We start from the raw sequence: 17088 nt of genomic DNA on the forward strand, positions 1-17088 counted from the left end.
ATCATTGTTGTGATGTTAAAATGTTACTTTGAATGATTACTATCCGTCACTCAGCAGCGTACCAGTATTTATCTTCATGAGCTTGCTCACAAGGAACTAGAAATCCTCTAGGATGATATGAGAGGCAGAATAGGACATAAAACTGAGATTCCCACAGAACCCACCACATTTCCAAGATGATAATATGCCTTAGGAAAATAAGAGTCCTGGACAACAATATAAGCTTGTTTTTATTTTTATTAATTGAAGTATAGAGAAATGAAGTCAAATATTTCATGAATGTGTGTTTCTCTGGTAGTGCTGATTTTACACCAACAGCAAAGAAGAGCAGATGATAAGCTCTGAGTCTTCGTTTCTCTTCCCTCCTTTTGTTCACAGCAGACTGAAAAACCAAAGGAGAAATGTTAAGGGCTATTTGTATTTCCAACACCTGTTAGAACAAATGTGATGTGGTCTCCTGGGCTCCGGAGCTCTCTGACTCCTCAAGGCCAACCAGGGCCTCGTGTCTCCTCAGAGCTATTCTCTAGCCGCTGCTTGCCGCAGCAACTGCGCACAAAGCTATCTTCTCAACGTAGGAGGCTGGGACTCGGCGCATTTTGACATGGCCAAAGGTTGTGAGACGCGGGGTCTCCTGGGAAACAGCTGTGATCCCCCGTCCGAAGAGCGTGCTTTTCAACCACTTCCCATTCTGTTTTCAAAATCCCGTATAAATTATTAAAAAGCAACAGGTCAGACACGATTCTATTTAAGTATTTAAAGTAGAACTTACTGCCATTAGAAGAAAAAAAAATTATTAAAGCTTAGCATGCTGACACAATGGGAAAATGCCCCCAAGTGTTTCCAAACGGAATCAGCCTAATACCTAGACTGTGTCCACGCTGGCCATCACGACAGTGAATCACGCTGTGCCCTACGTCCTAAGAGTCAGAATAGGACTCCAGGCAACTCATACGCTGGGGGGTAAATTGTGAATTTAGCTTCCCTTTTCATAGCCACCACCCTAATCGATGAGTTCATTGTCTCATAACAAAACAGGAATAATAATGGTTCCCAATTTACCCACTATTAGGATCATGATCCATGTATACTTATGCGTACGCATGTACACATAGCCATGTACACACATATAAAGGTAAGGACAAGAGTGGGCGCCTGCCTGTCTCTATGGTTCCTGACAAAGGGTCAACTTGATTTTCTAATCATGATGACCGTCATTAGTTTTTCCTTCCGTGAAGGCATAGTTACCTGAGGTAGCTGCGGCTGTGATGTTTCAAGCAAAGACAGCTTGACTTTCAGCAACAGTCTTTGGACCCTGAGGGAAGGGGCAGCACTGCGGTCAGGATTTTTAAATCGCAACCTTATGCTCCTTGGTGGTTACAAAGTGATCTCCCATGAGCTACAAGTTTATATATGTATATATATGTATATGTATATTTATATATATATTTATATTTATATATTTATATATTTATATGTATATGTATATTTATATACATGTATATTTATATATGTATATGTATATGTATATATATGTGTGTGTACATATAATATATATATAATGTGTGTGTACATGCGTATGGATGCACACAATATACATTTATTTGTAAACACACGGTTATATAAATAAACGGTGTCTGTCCCCCCCCCCCCCCGCCCCGCGGGGACACCGGGGCCTCCCCCCCCCCCGCCCCCCCACCCCCTCCCCGCCCCGCGGGGACACCCGGCCCCCCTCCCCTCCCCCCCAACCCCCCCCCGTCCCGCGGGGACACCCGGCCTCCCCTCCCCTCCCCCCCACCTCCCCCCCCCGCCCCGCGGGGACACCCGGCCTCCCCTCCCCTCCCCCCCCAACCCCCCCGCCCCGCGGGGACACCCGGCCCCCCCCCCCGTCCCCCCCACCCCCCCCCCGCCCCGCGGGGACACCCCGCCCCCCCCTCCCCGGGAGCGCCCGGGCCGGGCCGCACCTCCGCCGCGAAGCAGGCCTCCCTGTCGGCGGCCTCGCAGCACCGGGCCAGGAAGGCCGACACCTTCCCCGCCACGGCGGCCAGCTGCTCCTCGGTGGCCGCGGGCTTGTGCTTCACCAGCTCGGCCAGGGTCCTGCGCGGGGGCGGAGAGGGAGGAAGGGAGGGGGGGAGGGAGGGAGGGAGGGCTGGATGAGGCCGGCTCGCGGGGGAGAGGGCCGAGGGCGCGGGCGGGGGCCGGGGGGCGGGGCGGGGGCGGGGGGGCGGGGGGCGGGGCGGGGGCGGGGCGGGGGCGGGGGCCTGGAGGCTGGGGCGGGGGGCGGGGCGGGGGCGGGGCGGGGGCGGGCGGGGGCGGGGCCGGGCGGCTGGCCAGGCTGGGGCGGGGGGGCGGGGCGGGGGCGGGGCCGGGCGGCTGGCCAGGCTGGGGCGGGGGGCGGGGCGGGGGCGGGGCCGGGCGGCTGGCCAGGCTGGGGGCGGGGGGCGGGGGCGGGGCGGGGGTGGGGCGGGGCGGGGGCGGGGCCTGGACGCTGGCCAGGCTGGGGAGGGGGCGGGGAGGGGGCGGGGAGGGGGGCGGGGCCGGGCGGCTGGCCAGGCTGGGGGGGGGGCGGGGAGCGGAGGGGCGGGGGTCGCGCACCCCGAGGCGCCGATGAGGTGCGCGCGCTCACCCCGCCACCCGCCGCACCAGCCTGGGCGCTGGGGGCGCAGGAGAAGACCCGCGCCCGGCTCCCCGCGTCCTTAGTAAACGTCTACAACAACCACTGACAGGGGCTGGGGATGGGGCCCTCGTGCTAGAGCGCTTGCCTCCTAGACACGAAGCCCTGGGTTCGATTCCCCAGCACCACATATATAGAAAACGGCCAGAAGGGGCGCTGTGGCTCAAGTGGCAGAGTGCTAGCCTTGAGCGGGAAGAAGCCAGGGACAGTGCTCAGGCCCTGAGTCCAAGGCCCAGGACTGGCAAAAAAAAAAAAGAAAAAAGCACTAGCAGGCAGTCTACCTTTGTCTACTGGGACAGCCTGAGATTTTATTCTAAAGTAGTTTTTGTCCAAAATATCACTGAATAATTTGCAGACAACCTTCTATTAATATAACAAAATATGTAGTAGTATAATAAAATACCTATTTGTTTTATATATATGTAACACAAAAATAGATATTTGTATTTTTAAAATAGGTATTTTGTTACATAACTACATATTGTGTGTTAGTCTATGTTGTTAAGGGGGGAAAAAAAGCCATTCCTTACTTCCTGACGATTTTATCAACTTAATAAAGGCAACGCTTGCATGCTTTCCCCCAAAGGCGATATTTGCCTTCATTCTCCTTTTCAGCTGTCATTTACCAACTCTGATATCAGGCAATAAGGCAACGCTCCTCACATTTGCTTCTTGTGCTGCTGCTCCGCCTCTGGAAGTGTGCAGTAGTCGGCGTGGAAGGTGAAGGTCTCGGCGTTGAACTCCTTGGGAACGTAGGTCTCATCCACGGGCAGCGCGGTGAAGCACGGCCCGCCGGTTCACCAGGGACTTGGTGCAGCACTCCGTGACGCGCGCGCTCACGGGGTTCTTCTCGTGCAGCACACAGAACCGGTTCACCGCCAGGGCCAACTAAACAGCAGGGACGAGAGCACACACACCAGCGCCCACTGAACGGCAGGGACGAGAGCATAGACACGCACACGCACACGCACACCGAGAGCACACACCAGCGCCCACTGAACGGCAGGGACGAGAGCACACACCAGCGCCCACTGAACAGCAGGGACGAGAGCATAGACACGCACACACACACGCACACGCACACACACACACACAGCCAAAAATGTTCCACACACACTCATTTCCCAAACGTGGTGCCACATAAAAACTCGCAACTCCAAATCCAAAATCGACCGAGGAAGCAATCTCTTTAACCTTCACACCTGAACAGGAAGGCGTCGCAAATGCTCTACCTCTTGCCAAGTGGGTATATTGAGATGTTAAAAAAAAAAATAACTCACTTAAAAAGTCATTTGAGGTTATATATCCTAAAATGTTTCCTGGAGGAGGAAGAAACAGTCTTACACTGACACAGTGAAACACACACCTGAAGAAAAGACTGAGAACGTGCCCGGAACAATCCGTAACCACTCACGACTTCTTTCACTCTTAGTCCTAACTTAGGAATTCCTGATAATATAGGTGAACAAGCCCTGGCTGTCACTAGCATACACACACACGCGCACGCACACACACACTAGTGCTCCTAAAATTAGATTTGTCAATATCTAAAGACAAAAAGATCATTAGCAGGAATTTATCACGGAAGAGACTCACGTAGTCTTCAAAGCAGCGCAGTCTCTCGGCCTCAGGAAGACCACAGCACTGGGTGCCCACTTTCCCTAGAGTTCTTGCAGCCTCCACAAGAGTTGAAGTTGCTACCTGGGGCGTTTTCTTGGTGTAACGAACGACAAGCCTGTTTAAAAAAAAAAAATAGTCCCCGGGCTAGGAATGTAGCTTAGCAGTAGAGTGCTCGCCTAGCATGCATGAAGCCCTGGGTTCGATTCCTCAGCACCACATACTCAGAATAAAGCCAGACACTCAAGTGGTAGAGCGCTAGCCTTGAGCAAAAAGAAGCCCGGGACAGTGCTCAGGCCCTGAGTTCAAGCCTCAGGACTGGCAAAATAAAATGAAACAAAAAAAAAAGTCCTTAGGGTTTTACATAGGTAAAAACACTGTCATGATTTAATCAAGAAGAGAAACTTTTGCAATATCAACTGAGATGCTGCTATTTTCCATTCACCAAATTATATTCATCTCCAGGGTAATGGCACAGTTGCAAGAAATCCTTACATTTCACAACTCATTAAACATTGCTTTGAATTCATATGGCAACAGGTAATGCCTTAGATCTCTCTTATACGCTCAGGAAAGTGAGCTATCTTATTAAAGTTCAATGGAACTGATGTATTTGACGTTGCTTCTTTCTTTTAATAAATCCTCTCGTGAACTTCCTACACATCAGTATCCTCTGAAACTTGAAATACGTGAGTGAAAATAGAAAGAAAGTATATCTCACTCCATAGAGAAGGCACAAGGATTCAATTCAAAGAAATAGAGAATGTAATTAACCGCGCCCACTGTTCACTCACAAAGAATGCCAACCATCATGAAAGTCAATGTATGTCTGTATTCCACTCACTGAACCGACCATGTCTGGCTCCTAACTGTGCTCCCCTACTGTCTGTAGTTAGAAGAGCTTTGTGTTGGTGACCCTCACATTGAAAGATGTGCCCCGTCAAACATCTCAAACATCTCACTCCCTGTTCGCAAGGCTGTGCTGAATGGGGACGGTATTCTCGCAGGACCTTCTGTCTGTTCCATAGAGGAACTAGCTGCGTAAGGAAACAAGGCCCTAGCCATTCAAGTTTAGCGATATCTCCTACACCTCCAATTTTTTCCTAAACGAATCACTGCAAAGGTAACATTCGCATATGCCTTCTGAATTTGTCTTATTATATTTTGTGTTCAGTTTTTATATCACATCTTGAGTATCTTCCTACACTAGAAAATATTGCTCTAGGTGACTTGCCTGTGACCTATCATCCCCTAACCTTCTAGGGACATCCTCAGTATAACCACCACGCTTTTTATTAAACCTCCTAGTCCAATAATTCCCCATCCAAAGAGATCCTGCTTTAAAGCCAGACACAGGTAGATTCCCCTCCATGCTACATCCCAGATAATGTATTTTCATTCCTATAAGGTATACAGTAGGTGGCTTCTGTTGTCTTAAACAATTTTTACAAAAAAAAGAATCCAAAGCACTTACTGATTTTGAAATTTATACTCTCCAAGCTGCTCAAACTGGTGACAAGCTTGCTCCACTAAATTCTGAGGCTCCTCCACGAGAGGTTTCAGTTCATCAAACTGGAACATGGAAAAACTCTGTTTACCATAAGCCCTGAGGACCTGCGAGGCCACAGTTTCATCCCTTCATCCTTTCTGCCCACAGACCTCGGAGGAGAGCCCAAGAACCACAGCTACCGATTACACTCAACGTGTTAACTCGCTGTGTCGAGACTGTCTTGCTTCAGATACTATTTCCAGTACTTGCTAACCTTGGGGGTCTGTTAAGTTCTGTTAAATCGACGTCAAATCTCTTCGTTTACATTTAAATTCACCTTACCTTGCTTTGTTCTCAGGAATATGGAGAGGGAGATAAATATGGAAAGAGAGATGAAGTGTTGTGAAATTAGACACCGCTGTCTTCAAACCTTTCTGTTTCAGACCAACCGTTCTGTGCCTATTTGATGTTTCTTTTTTGGGGGGTGGGGTTATGATATTTTATTATCTTTAAGTGGTAGGACAAAGGAAGGCCCATTCACCAAACCCGTTAGTACGATCAGTGCACCTTGGTCGAGGTCTTCCCCTCCGTCGTTCCTCCCCAGCCCTCCCGTCTCCACCCCTCACTGTTCTCTGACTATTCTGACTGCATTCCAGTTAAGACAAAATTCCCGGCAAGGTGAAGAGACCGAACAGATCTCGAGAAAACACCCAAATCGCATGACAGCTCGTTTCGTAGTGGCTGTGGTTTCTTTCTCTCGAGGTGGGGTCAGCTGACAGTTACACTTGGCTTTCCCGAGGACCTACCGCCTTGCCGTAGCACGCGGGGGGGGTCGGCCTGGGCGCAGCACCTCTCCAGCACGGCTTCGTATTTCTGGGCGAGCCTCAACAGCATGCTGACAGCGTAGTCAGGGCGCCTTCTAGAATACTCGTACAGAAACCTAATGGGAGTGGACGCCGAGTTAGCGGAACGAATGAGCAACGAGCAGGACGTTTGCCAGCCTCGGTGCAGCTCACATGGCAGAGTCGGTCATATCCCAAACGCCTGCGTCTGCCTAATCCCTCTGTAGTAAAATTCAGTGGGGAGAGACTTGGGGAACAGAGTTAAGTCTCATGTACAAGAAGGTTCCGTTCACCTTTCTCCTGTAACCAATGTCGATAGACCCTTATTGATCTCATAAGATGGGTTGTGAGAAATACATGGCATAATCTATGCAAAAGAAATACACTGTCAGACATATATTACATGTTTGACAAATGGTAACTTCTCTTTCTCCGCATAGTTTCACTTGACGACATCTAACAAGAACTCTGAAAGTTATGTAGATGAGTATATATGGATATCACATGTATATGCATACACCTAACATATTTAATATATGTTCCCTTTTTCTCCTGTGAGACACATAGTAAGAGCACAGTAAGAATATCATTACATCATATTTAGTCAAAATCATTCAACAACAGAAGTATAAATTGTATCACCATGTTGAATGAAGATATATATTTATTTGTTATTTAATTTCATACTGCCTTCACCATACTACTCAAATTCTGTTCTTTCAACCAAATGTGTATCCTCTGGGGCCAGATTCCATACTTTTCTATTAAGGTTGCTGCCTTCATAATGACGGACAGATATATGTAGATACCAATGGGCGACTGATAAGCACCGCCCATTCACATATACAACTTTAGATGTCTGGGTGATACTCTTAGAAGAAGTGATTGAAGGAACGAGCCATTTATACACATAATTGACATACAAGCAAAATACTGATAGTGATATTTGCAGGAATATCTCTAAGGCACTGATATCTCGAAGACCACGGATCTTGTGCTTGGAGAATGTACTATTTCATCACCAAGTTTTGAACTAATTACTTTTTTCATGCAAACTTCAAGGACTGGACAAAGGAAGTTGAAGAAGCAATCCGGGCGGCACCGAATTCTCTTAGCCCCTCTCTTCTCCCAAGCAATGCAGCTATATTAAACCTACGCGCGGATGACTCCTTGTCTACTTACGTGCCCAGGAAAACGTCTTTGGCCTCAGCGTAGTTCTTGCAAACGTCAGCGTCCTGCACGAAATCGACCTCCAAGGGGGGAAGGTCGGCCGGCATGTCGTCCTTTTCCACCTCAGAAAGGCAGTGGGCCTTTTGCAGCAGAGGCTTCTCGCAGCAGCGCTGCAGCTTGCTGGAGATCGAATCCTGATTTTCACACATGTACTTGACGAGGTCCGCCTGTCAGCAAGATGAAAACGTTGGTTGGAAGCAGACAGTGCTATATTTTCCCCAGGCATTTTCTGGGTATGCATAACAGTTTCTTCATGTCCTAAGGCCATACACAAACTATATGACTTTTATAAACATGGTCTTTGTCACTGTTCCTAAACCTGAGATGCAGATAGGGTACCTTAAATATTCCCACTCAAACACTCCCCCGTTTTCTCTCTCTCTTTCTCTACCCCTCTGATACTCTGTGTGTCACACACACACACACACACACACACACACACACACACACAGTGGTGATACTCAAAAACAGGTTGGGTAATCAACATTTGAGTCCACAACAGGCAACAAGTTAGTGAGACTCTATCTCAACAAAGAAGCATTGAATAGTGGATTACGTCTGAAATTCCCGATACTAAAGAACAAAGGCAAGAGATTGACACTAGAGGGTGAGCCAGGCAAAATCAGGAGGCTCTATTTGAGAAACATCCTAAAAGCCAAAGTCCTGCAGTGTACCTCAGCTGTAGATTATATACGCCTAGCGAGAGGGAGGCTCTGAGCTTGTCAGAATCCCAAAGACTGGTCAAGCCCAAGTTATTACCTATTTAAAATCTTTGCTTAATTTGGTTTCGTTTTCAATTAATTTTACATGCTTATTTATGGAGTGTTTAAAAGCTTTCTTGTATTAAAATTCAGTGCCATTCTTCCAACTATTCACTGCGGTTTTGAAACCAAGCAACTAGGTAAAGTGTAACGAATATTTGGAAAACGAGTCAAGATCTCCCCCCTGCCTTATGACATCTCTGTCTTAGATTTTCAAGGAATTGTTACGATAGATGAGGATTCTGATTTGCTCACACATTTTTAATGTTTGAAGGAGAGACAAATTACAAGTTGAGGGAAAAGTAGACTACGCTAAATATTAGTATAATTAACACTGGGTGGGCAAAATACATCATTTCTCTTACAATGTTGCTCTTACCCCTTTCCTTCTATCGCAGCGTACCCTAGAAATCTACCTTCACCGCCCTCTCCCTTCAGGTTAAGCTTGTATCCTCCATTAATCTTACTGATAGGAGCTATGTAACCGTGAGCACCCTTTCAGGTGACTAAGTAATTAGGTTGCAGGTTTAAAATGTCACCACAAAGAGGAAAAGCTAGGAGACAGAGCGAATGAGGCAGACGGCCCCGTCAGCCGCCATTGGCCACCACGCGCCCCACCATCCGCCATCCGTTCTACTGCTGAAGGCTGTGAACACCCAAAGCGACAGCCGTGGCCTCTCACCCTGTCATCCGCGCATTCAAGCAGGTCACCGTGGCAACACTCCTTGGTGACTTTAGTCAGATCTGTAACAACCTTGGAAATTTCTGCAAAGTCAGCTTTAGGAAATTTCTGGCTCAGAAGAGATAGTGTCCTAAAATAAAAAAAAAAAAAGTCCCAATGAAAGATTAGTACCTGGTAACATTTTATGTGAAAGCACTAGGAAAATACCACATAAGCAAGAAGATTCAAGATGCACCTCCTAGATACAGAAATTCTGTTAACTTATTGTTTATTTTAATGTTATCTTTGTTTGTTCATTGGGCAGAACTAGGCATTGTCACAGAGTGTGTGGTGGATTGAAAACCAGTGATTCACAAGATCAAAATTCAGGGCTGGGAATATGCTCGCCTCGTATACATGAAGCCCTGGGTTCGATTCCCCAGCACCACATAGACAGAAAACGGCCAGAAGGGGCGCTGTGGCTCAAGTGGCAGAGTGCTGGCCTTGAGCAAAAAGAAGCCAGGGACAGTGCTCAGGCCCTGAGTCCAAGGCCCAGGACTGGAAAAAAAAAAAAAATCAAAATTCAAAGATCAGCAAAGGTCTAAGCTGTACCAAATTTGGAGCTAGATCTGCTTTCACTTCTTAGCAGTGTGACTGTAGCCAGTGCTCAGCCTCTCTGAGCGTCAGCCTTGGCAGTTTCAATACAATATATTACATCAAAGGTCTCTGCTAAGGGTTAAATAGGAGCTCTGAAAAGTGTCACACACACACACACACACACACATACACTACCTTTTCTTTAAATAACACATTCATTCTGACTTCCAAAGAGCTCTGAAAATACAAATTCTACAAGTTCTACAGAATGGGGAAGTTTTTATTAAGCCTACTTCTAAAACAAAAACTTATTCCAGCAATTTGTTGTTGTTGTTCTTGTTCCAGGCTTTATACTCTGCGGCAAGATATAATAGACTAAGGTTCTCCTTTCCAAAATCATTTCAGGTTATCTAAATCGGATAAAGTAGATTTCCTCCCCAGAATAAATCATAACCTGTGTAACTACCACTTGTTTCAGCTGGGTCTGCTCTGTGCATTGGTTGGTTTGATTTGGTGATTTGGATAGGAGGATTTGTGGCCAGAACTAACTCAATTGGTCATTTCTAAAGAGCATGGAAGGTCTGTCATGTTCAGTTTATTCCCTGCGATGAATGCACTCTTGACTAACAGACAAGGAATCAGAGGGACAAATAGTAATTTTCTTGATCCAAGTATTGAAGGATGTTCTCAGAACCAATTAAGTAATACAAAATCGGTGGCCCCCCACAAAGGCTTGGGACTAACAGCAGTGTGATCTGTGAGAGCGTTTGAAGGAAATTCTTAATAAATGGATTAACTTAATGACCATAACATAAAGAAATAGACACTGTCAAACTGGGTAGAAAAATAAAATGAAAGAGCCTGACTACTGGTTGCAAAATAATAATAATAACCATTAAAGTAAGATCCCTAGAGTTTATAAGTTAAACTCACTGAAGTATCTATTCTCTTCCTTTCTTTCTTTCCTTTTCTCCTTCCTTCCTTTTCTCCTTCCTTCCTTCCTTCCTTCCTTCCTTCTTTCTTTCTTTCTTTCTTTCTTTCGTTCTTTCTTTCTTTCTTTCTTTCTTGTGCTGGTAATAGATTTAACTCGGGGCCTGGGCACTGTCCCTTAGCTTTATTCACTCAGGGGTGGATGATCTACCTACCACCTAAGCCATCACTCCGCCCTCAGCTCTTGAGTGGTTAATTGTAGATCAAAGTCCCAAGCTGGTTTTTTTCTGCCTGGGCTTGCTTCAAACTACTATCCTCAGATCAGACTACTGAGTAGCTAGAATTACAGGCATAAGCCACCGGTGATCGACTAAAATGTCTGTCTTTTGAGGACAAAAAAAGCCAATGACTTTGAGTTTGTTTGACAACTTAGAAGAAGAAAAATATAAAAATACAGTCCAATTATTTCTTCATTCTGGTTTGCTCCTCTCAGCTGTGTTTTACACAAACGAAATAATGACTTGAAAATATTATGTAAATTGCCAAATAAATATAATTTTGCCAACTGAACAATGCATCGTTAAAAAGATGACATTTCCTATAATTACACACACACACACACACACACACACACACACACACACACACTTACCATGCTTTGAAAGCTCTGTCTCCGAATTTCTGAAAAGTAGCACACTGCAGTCTCTGCTGGGCGGAAGCAATCAGAGCCTTCTCCTTCACTGCATCTAGCTGCAAAACCAAGCCATCGGGAAAAGTTAGAAAAGGAAACTCCTGTACCAAACGGACCTCCACCAAGTCCAACGAAATTTGCCAGAGCAGATTTTGCAGAGAGAATTGACACCTGAATTCCCAAGGACTCCCTTTGTCAAGAAATTACTTCCTTCTGTAAGACGAGTGGGGGGTGGGGGGGGAAATCACTGTGATCGTAGTGGAAGCCCTTCATGGCACAAAAGAAAAAGAAAAAGAACAAAAACCAAGGTAGAGACACTGGGCGGGGGCACTCTGCTGGGAGAGTGTGCCGATACCGCAGGAGTGAACTGTGTCGACATCACAGTGCAGTGCCGTTCACTCCAGTCCAACCTCTACCAGCGCCCATGCGAATCAATGAATTTGGCCCGGAGCTAGTGACTCAACGCCTGTCCTCCTAGCTACTCAGGAGGCTGAGATCTGAGGCTCGTGGTTCAAAGACAGTCTGGGCAGAAAGGTCTTCCTCTCCAATGAGCCACCAGAAAACAGCCAGGGGTGCTGGGGCTCAAAGTAGCAAAGCAAAAGAGCTCAGCGGACAGCGCCCAGGCCCCCAATTCAAGCCCCAGCACCACCAAAAAGAAATCAATGAGTTCTCCCAAAAGGGACTGAAACACAGGGGCCTGCATGGAAAGACTAAATGACCTCTGGCTTTCTGGTGCAGCAAATTCTCCACGCTGACTGCCCTCCGTTAAAAGAAAGAAAAAAAAAAAGGTCTCCTGAGAAGATGCACAAAACCTGTGGCCCCCATTAGGAGTGGAAGGTTTGCTTCTGTCATGTCAGGTCAGCACAGGGTCTCTTCAGAGGGAAACTAGACGCGGCAGAGAAAAGGGAAGATCTTGGGGGACACGTAAGAGTGGGGAGAGGGAAGAGATAACCAAGACTTAAGCTCCCAGGTGTGGCTGAGGTCGTAGAGCACCAACCCAGGAGGGAAAGCAAGCACCAGATAGGGGGTTCAAGTTGTGGTCTCGTACACACACACACACACACACACACACACACACACACACACACACACACACACACACGGAAAGGTTCTTGTGGCCATGCAGGAACTTTCTAATGGAGAACCAGGATTCCCTAATCTAGTATAAAATGGTGAGCATCGAGGCTGCACTGAGAGCCTCCTCCTCTCCCTCCTCCTCCTCCCCCTCCTCCTCCTCCCCCTCCCCCTCCTCCCCCTCCCCCCCTCCCCCTCCTCCCCCCTCCTCCTCCTCCTGGAGCACCACCTTTGGGGTGAGGCAGGCGGCTTTGTCCTCAGCTTTGCAGCATTCTGTCATCACTTCCTTGTACTTCTCCGCATAGTAGAGGAGCTCTGGGCCGTTGAAGTAAGGATGTCTTCTGGCCACCTCGTGCAAATACCTACGTTTTGTGAAAAAGAAAACAGACATTCGTGGTTGTGTAGCAACACAACGTCACAGGGACAATTAAAGTCAACATCCTTCCCCAAACTGTTCAAGTGCCACGGACTTGTCATTGATCACACTCAATTTGTCATTCTCAGTTAAAATGGAGACTAAATTTCGATGTGTATGTGTGCACATATATAACTGGAGTATAAGTAAATAGAGCAATATTCTGATGTGTAAATGACTTAATGTGGCTGACTATAATGAAACCAATTCTGAAAATACCTGTAGGCTGCATGCATACACATATAAATATGTGTGTATGTACATACGTAATGTATGTATATACAATATACGTGTGTGCATATATACATATATATGTATGCATACAGAATATTTCAAAACATGCTGCTCTTATGCAGCACATCCTATCCGGTTTTTAAATTAAAAACAAAATCTTTGATCATGTGTTTGTTGTATAGAAATTTATGGGATCAAATAGTCCTTAAAAACAATCAATCTAAAGCTGTACCTTCTAACTCCTCATGTTACGGAAGCTTTGAGGTGTGATCATTGCTATCAAAGTGTGCCCCTGCAGGGTTATTCTTCACGCTATGCTTTTGGAGCATAGACCTTCCGTTACTTACTGCCCCATGAGCTCCTGCTCGTTTTGCTGGAAAGCGTTACACATGGCATCGGGCTCCGGTCTCACTAAGGGCGGAAGGTCCGGGCTGTCGTCCTTGTGTTGCAAGAAGCATTCGTGTCTCTCGGGTTCCTGTTTCCCACAGCATCCGGCTAGCTCAGGATAGTGATCAGAAAGAGATGGAAGGCCACACACCTTATCTCCAAAAAGAGTGGCCTGGGTAGGAGAAAGAAGTCTTGAGATGAATGAGGATCACCTTGCTTTCTTCATAGCCAGCGAGCAGCTGAGGGGCAAGAAAGCCCTAATATACTGATGATCCGAAATCATCTACATGGCATGCTTATACATACATGAAGTATCTATGCATTCAAACATCACACGGTGCCCCAGAAACAGAGATGACTGTATGTTTTAAGTATCAATTACAAGTAAACTCAGAATTTTTTTTTCAAAAAAATGTGATGGACTAAATAAAACATTTAACACCCACCAAGAAAAATCATAAAGGGAAATCTATTTGCCAGGCTGTGTTTAGTTTTCCTGGAAGCTGTATAATTTTCATGACAGTCAACTGACATTGTTACTCATATGGACAAAATAATCTCTACGAATAAAAAAAAAAGCCAAATTTTACATTCTTGAAGAGAGTTTGTTGCAAGAGGTCAATTGCCATTAAAAAAAAATAAACTATGGCTGTTGAGGGTGTGGTCTCGAAAGGTATTTTTTAAATTGTAGACACGGGTACCATGAATCTGTCCCAGAAGAAACAAATCGTTTAGTCTCTAAACAACATGAAACATTGGTTATGAATGCAAACACTTAATAAAAAATTTAAAGTGAAAAAGAATCTTCCTGTGAACTATTCAGAATTACTTAGATAGAAGAAAGACTCCTCCAAACCCGGATGGACTTACAACTGGTTTATCACAGTTGGGAGCGGACTCGTCGGCAGCACAGGTCTTGGCAAACTCCGTTACTTCTTTGACTAATTCTACGTGATGTTCGAAGGGGCACTTCTGAAGAAACTGAGAGAATGCGATCAGGACGCTGAAAGAAGAAGCAGAGAAGGACGTCGCATCAGGAAAATTTGATGCAAAACAGGTTACTGGTCTAGAGAACAAATGTGTGTGTGCACAGCATGTTTTCTGTCTCTTTCTTATAATTATCTATTAATTTCTTATAACTATAAAAGGCCTATATGGAGGCAGTGTTTTCTCAGGCCTGGCCAGGCATGTGAGCCGTACGTATTTCTACCACTTTTAAATCTGTCCATGTAAGCAGGGTGCTGCTGGCTCACACCTAATAATCCGAGCTATTCTGGAGGCTGAGCTGTGAGGATCACAGTTCCAAGGCAGCGCAGGCAGGACAGCCCATGAGAATCTTATCTCCAAAGAACTACTCAGAAGGGCTGGGAATATGGCCTAGTGGCAAGAGCGCTTGCCCTCCTATACATGAAGCCCTGGGTTCGATTCCCCAGCACCACATATATTAAAGCTGGAAATGTGGTTCTATGACAGCATACTTTATTAGCATATGTTAGGCCCTGAATTATAACCCCAACAGCACACACACACACACACACACACACACACACACACACTTAAAATCACACACAATTAAAATGTTCTCAAGAAACCACAAGATTTCTCCCTCTGTGAAAGCCAGAGGGTAACCTGCTAAAAGAGCCATACATTGCTGTCCTTCCCACCATTCAATTGAAATTAAACACAGCCTGATCTTATTTTCCGCAACTGCACTCACAATGGTTCAAGTATTTGATTGCTACATATGGCCAGTGGCTTCCATGTTGGTCAGCACACAGGCAGAACAGTTCCGTCAATGCAATCTATCCAGTTTAGTCACTGAAGATGAATCTCTGCCAGCGCTTTAAAGTAGTAACCTATGCCAGAAGAAACCCTAAGTCTGACTCTTCCGTAGTTGAACTTACAGGCCTTTGAAATACTGTTCTCCCAGATCGTTGAATCGATGAGCAACCTCACTCTTGTCTGGAGGGAGAGAAGAAAGAATAGATGAAACACTGAAAACAGCAACTAGTTATGGTGCTACTTTTTCTATATCTTTCTATTAACTCAGGTTATTCATTACCATTGGAATATTGAGCTCTGATTCCTGTAGAAAAATCTTAAGATGATAGTGAACTATGCCTTCTGCACCAAAATGAATGTTAATCACCAATGAAATGATTTTTAAATAAGAAATATTATAGCTGTATCCTAAGACCTGAATGAGATCTAATGATCTTATAATGCCAACAAACGGCTAAAGGAAGACACCAAAATAAAATTAAGCATAAATGCAAGTTCTATTTATGCTAACAACAGGCTTTTTAAAATAAAGCATGGAATTGTACACAGGTCTTTGAGATACAGACGAATTCTATCTTCAAGCCTAGTTTGGGAAGTTTAAGTCATTCTGTACAGCTTTCCTCCATAGGCAGAAGCCATTTGTGGTCAGCAAGCAATTCTCACCCCTCACATGCTAAGGCATTTGGAATAAACTAATCCCATAACCACGTAAGCATTCACAAATACCAAACACCACATCCTAGAAACAATACCCAAGGGAAATGTCATTCTGTAAAGATGCATCATTTACTGGTGCTCTTTCATCAGGAAAATAAAACCGTGGTGTCTTACGTGCATCCCGGCGGAACACACCCCTGGAGTCGGCGGAGCTGAGGAGCAGGAGGAGGAGGGAGGTACAAGTTACCCACTTCATTGTGCCAAAGGCTCGTGGGGCTGACAGGAGAGGAAGGCAGGATGGATGCGGAGAAATTTGCACTAATATACTTCTTTAACCAATAATTATAGATTATTAACTAGATTCTGCTTGCCCTTCATTGGCTCCCTACTGATTGCAAAACCAACATATTCTTGCCAAAACAGAAAAATATGTTTAACTAAATCCTTGCGTAAGTTTGCCACTTGGACCTGTTTTTCCCTCCACAAGGCTTAGTCAATTTATGGAAGTTACGTAAAACACCTTATCAAACTTCACATAAGAGTTTAAATGCTTTGTATCAATTATTCATCACCATATTCTTCAGGTGGTATGTGGAGTCTGAAAGAGTTGAAGTTTTGAGGTTCATAAAAATGCAACTCAACAGATATCTTTGGTGGCAGTAAGAAATACTAAAAAAAAAAAATACAACAAAGACCCAAACTGCATTTTTTATTAAGTCCAAATATGCTTTTCTCTACAGATAATGAAAACATTACTCATGCACATCCACTAAGATATTACAGAGTATCTGTGTATTTTTCCCTCTTATGAAATCAATTTTTATTAAGAGGCTAATGCCACTCAAATGCAAAGTAATAAATAAAATCCCCTGTCCACAATAAAAACTACAACCTACTAAGAACTTTCCATACCAGCGCTGGCCTACAGATGAAGTAGAATACTTTGACCCAATGGAAAAAAGGCCTGTGGATTTTCCAGTTAAAGAGATGCTGAGTTGAGGGGCTGGGGATATGGCCTAGTGGCAAGAGAGCTTGCCTCGTATACATGAG

General features: G+C 45.4%; 1 protein-coding gene across 1 annotated transcript; it reads right to left on the reverse strand.

The window, feature by feature from the left end:
• Positions 1–206: 206 nt before the first annotated feature.
• On the reverse strand, positions 207–16294 carry LOC125364583 (albumin-like). Its single transcript, XM_048364179.1, is given in 17 exon segments — positions 207–382; positions 1246–1312; positions 1962–2094; positions 3335–3459; positions 3461–3559; positions 4268–4406; positions 5763–5860; positions 6584–6607; positions 6609–6717; positions 7802–8016; positions 9293–9422; positions 11451–11548; positions 12793–12925; positions 13560–13771; positions 14470–14602; positions 15504–15561; positions 16213–16294. Coding segments are annotated over 16 exon segments (1830 nt in total). The 3' UTR covers positions 207–382; positions 1246–1270.
• Positions 16295–17088: the final 794 nt, after the last annotated feature.

Source organism: Perognathus longimembris, chromosome 16 (genome assembly GCF_023159225.1).
Source record: "Perognathus longimembris pacificus isolate PPM17 chromosome 16, ASM2315922v1, whole genome shotgun sequence".
Classification (NCBI taxonomy): Eukaryota; Metazoa; Chordata; class Mammalia; order Rodentia; family Heteromyidae; genus Perognathus; species Perognathus longimembris.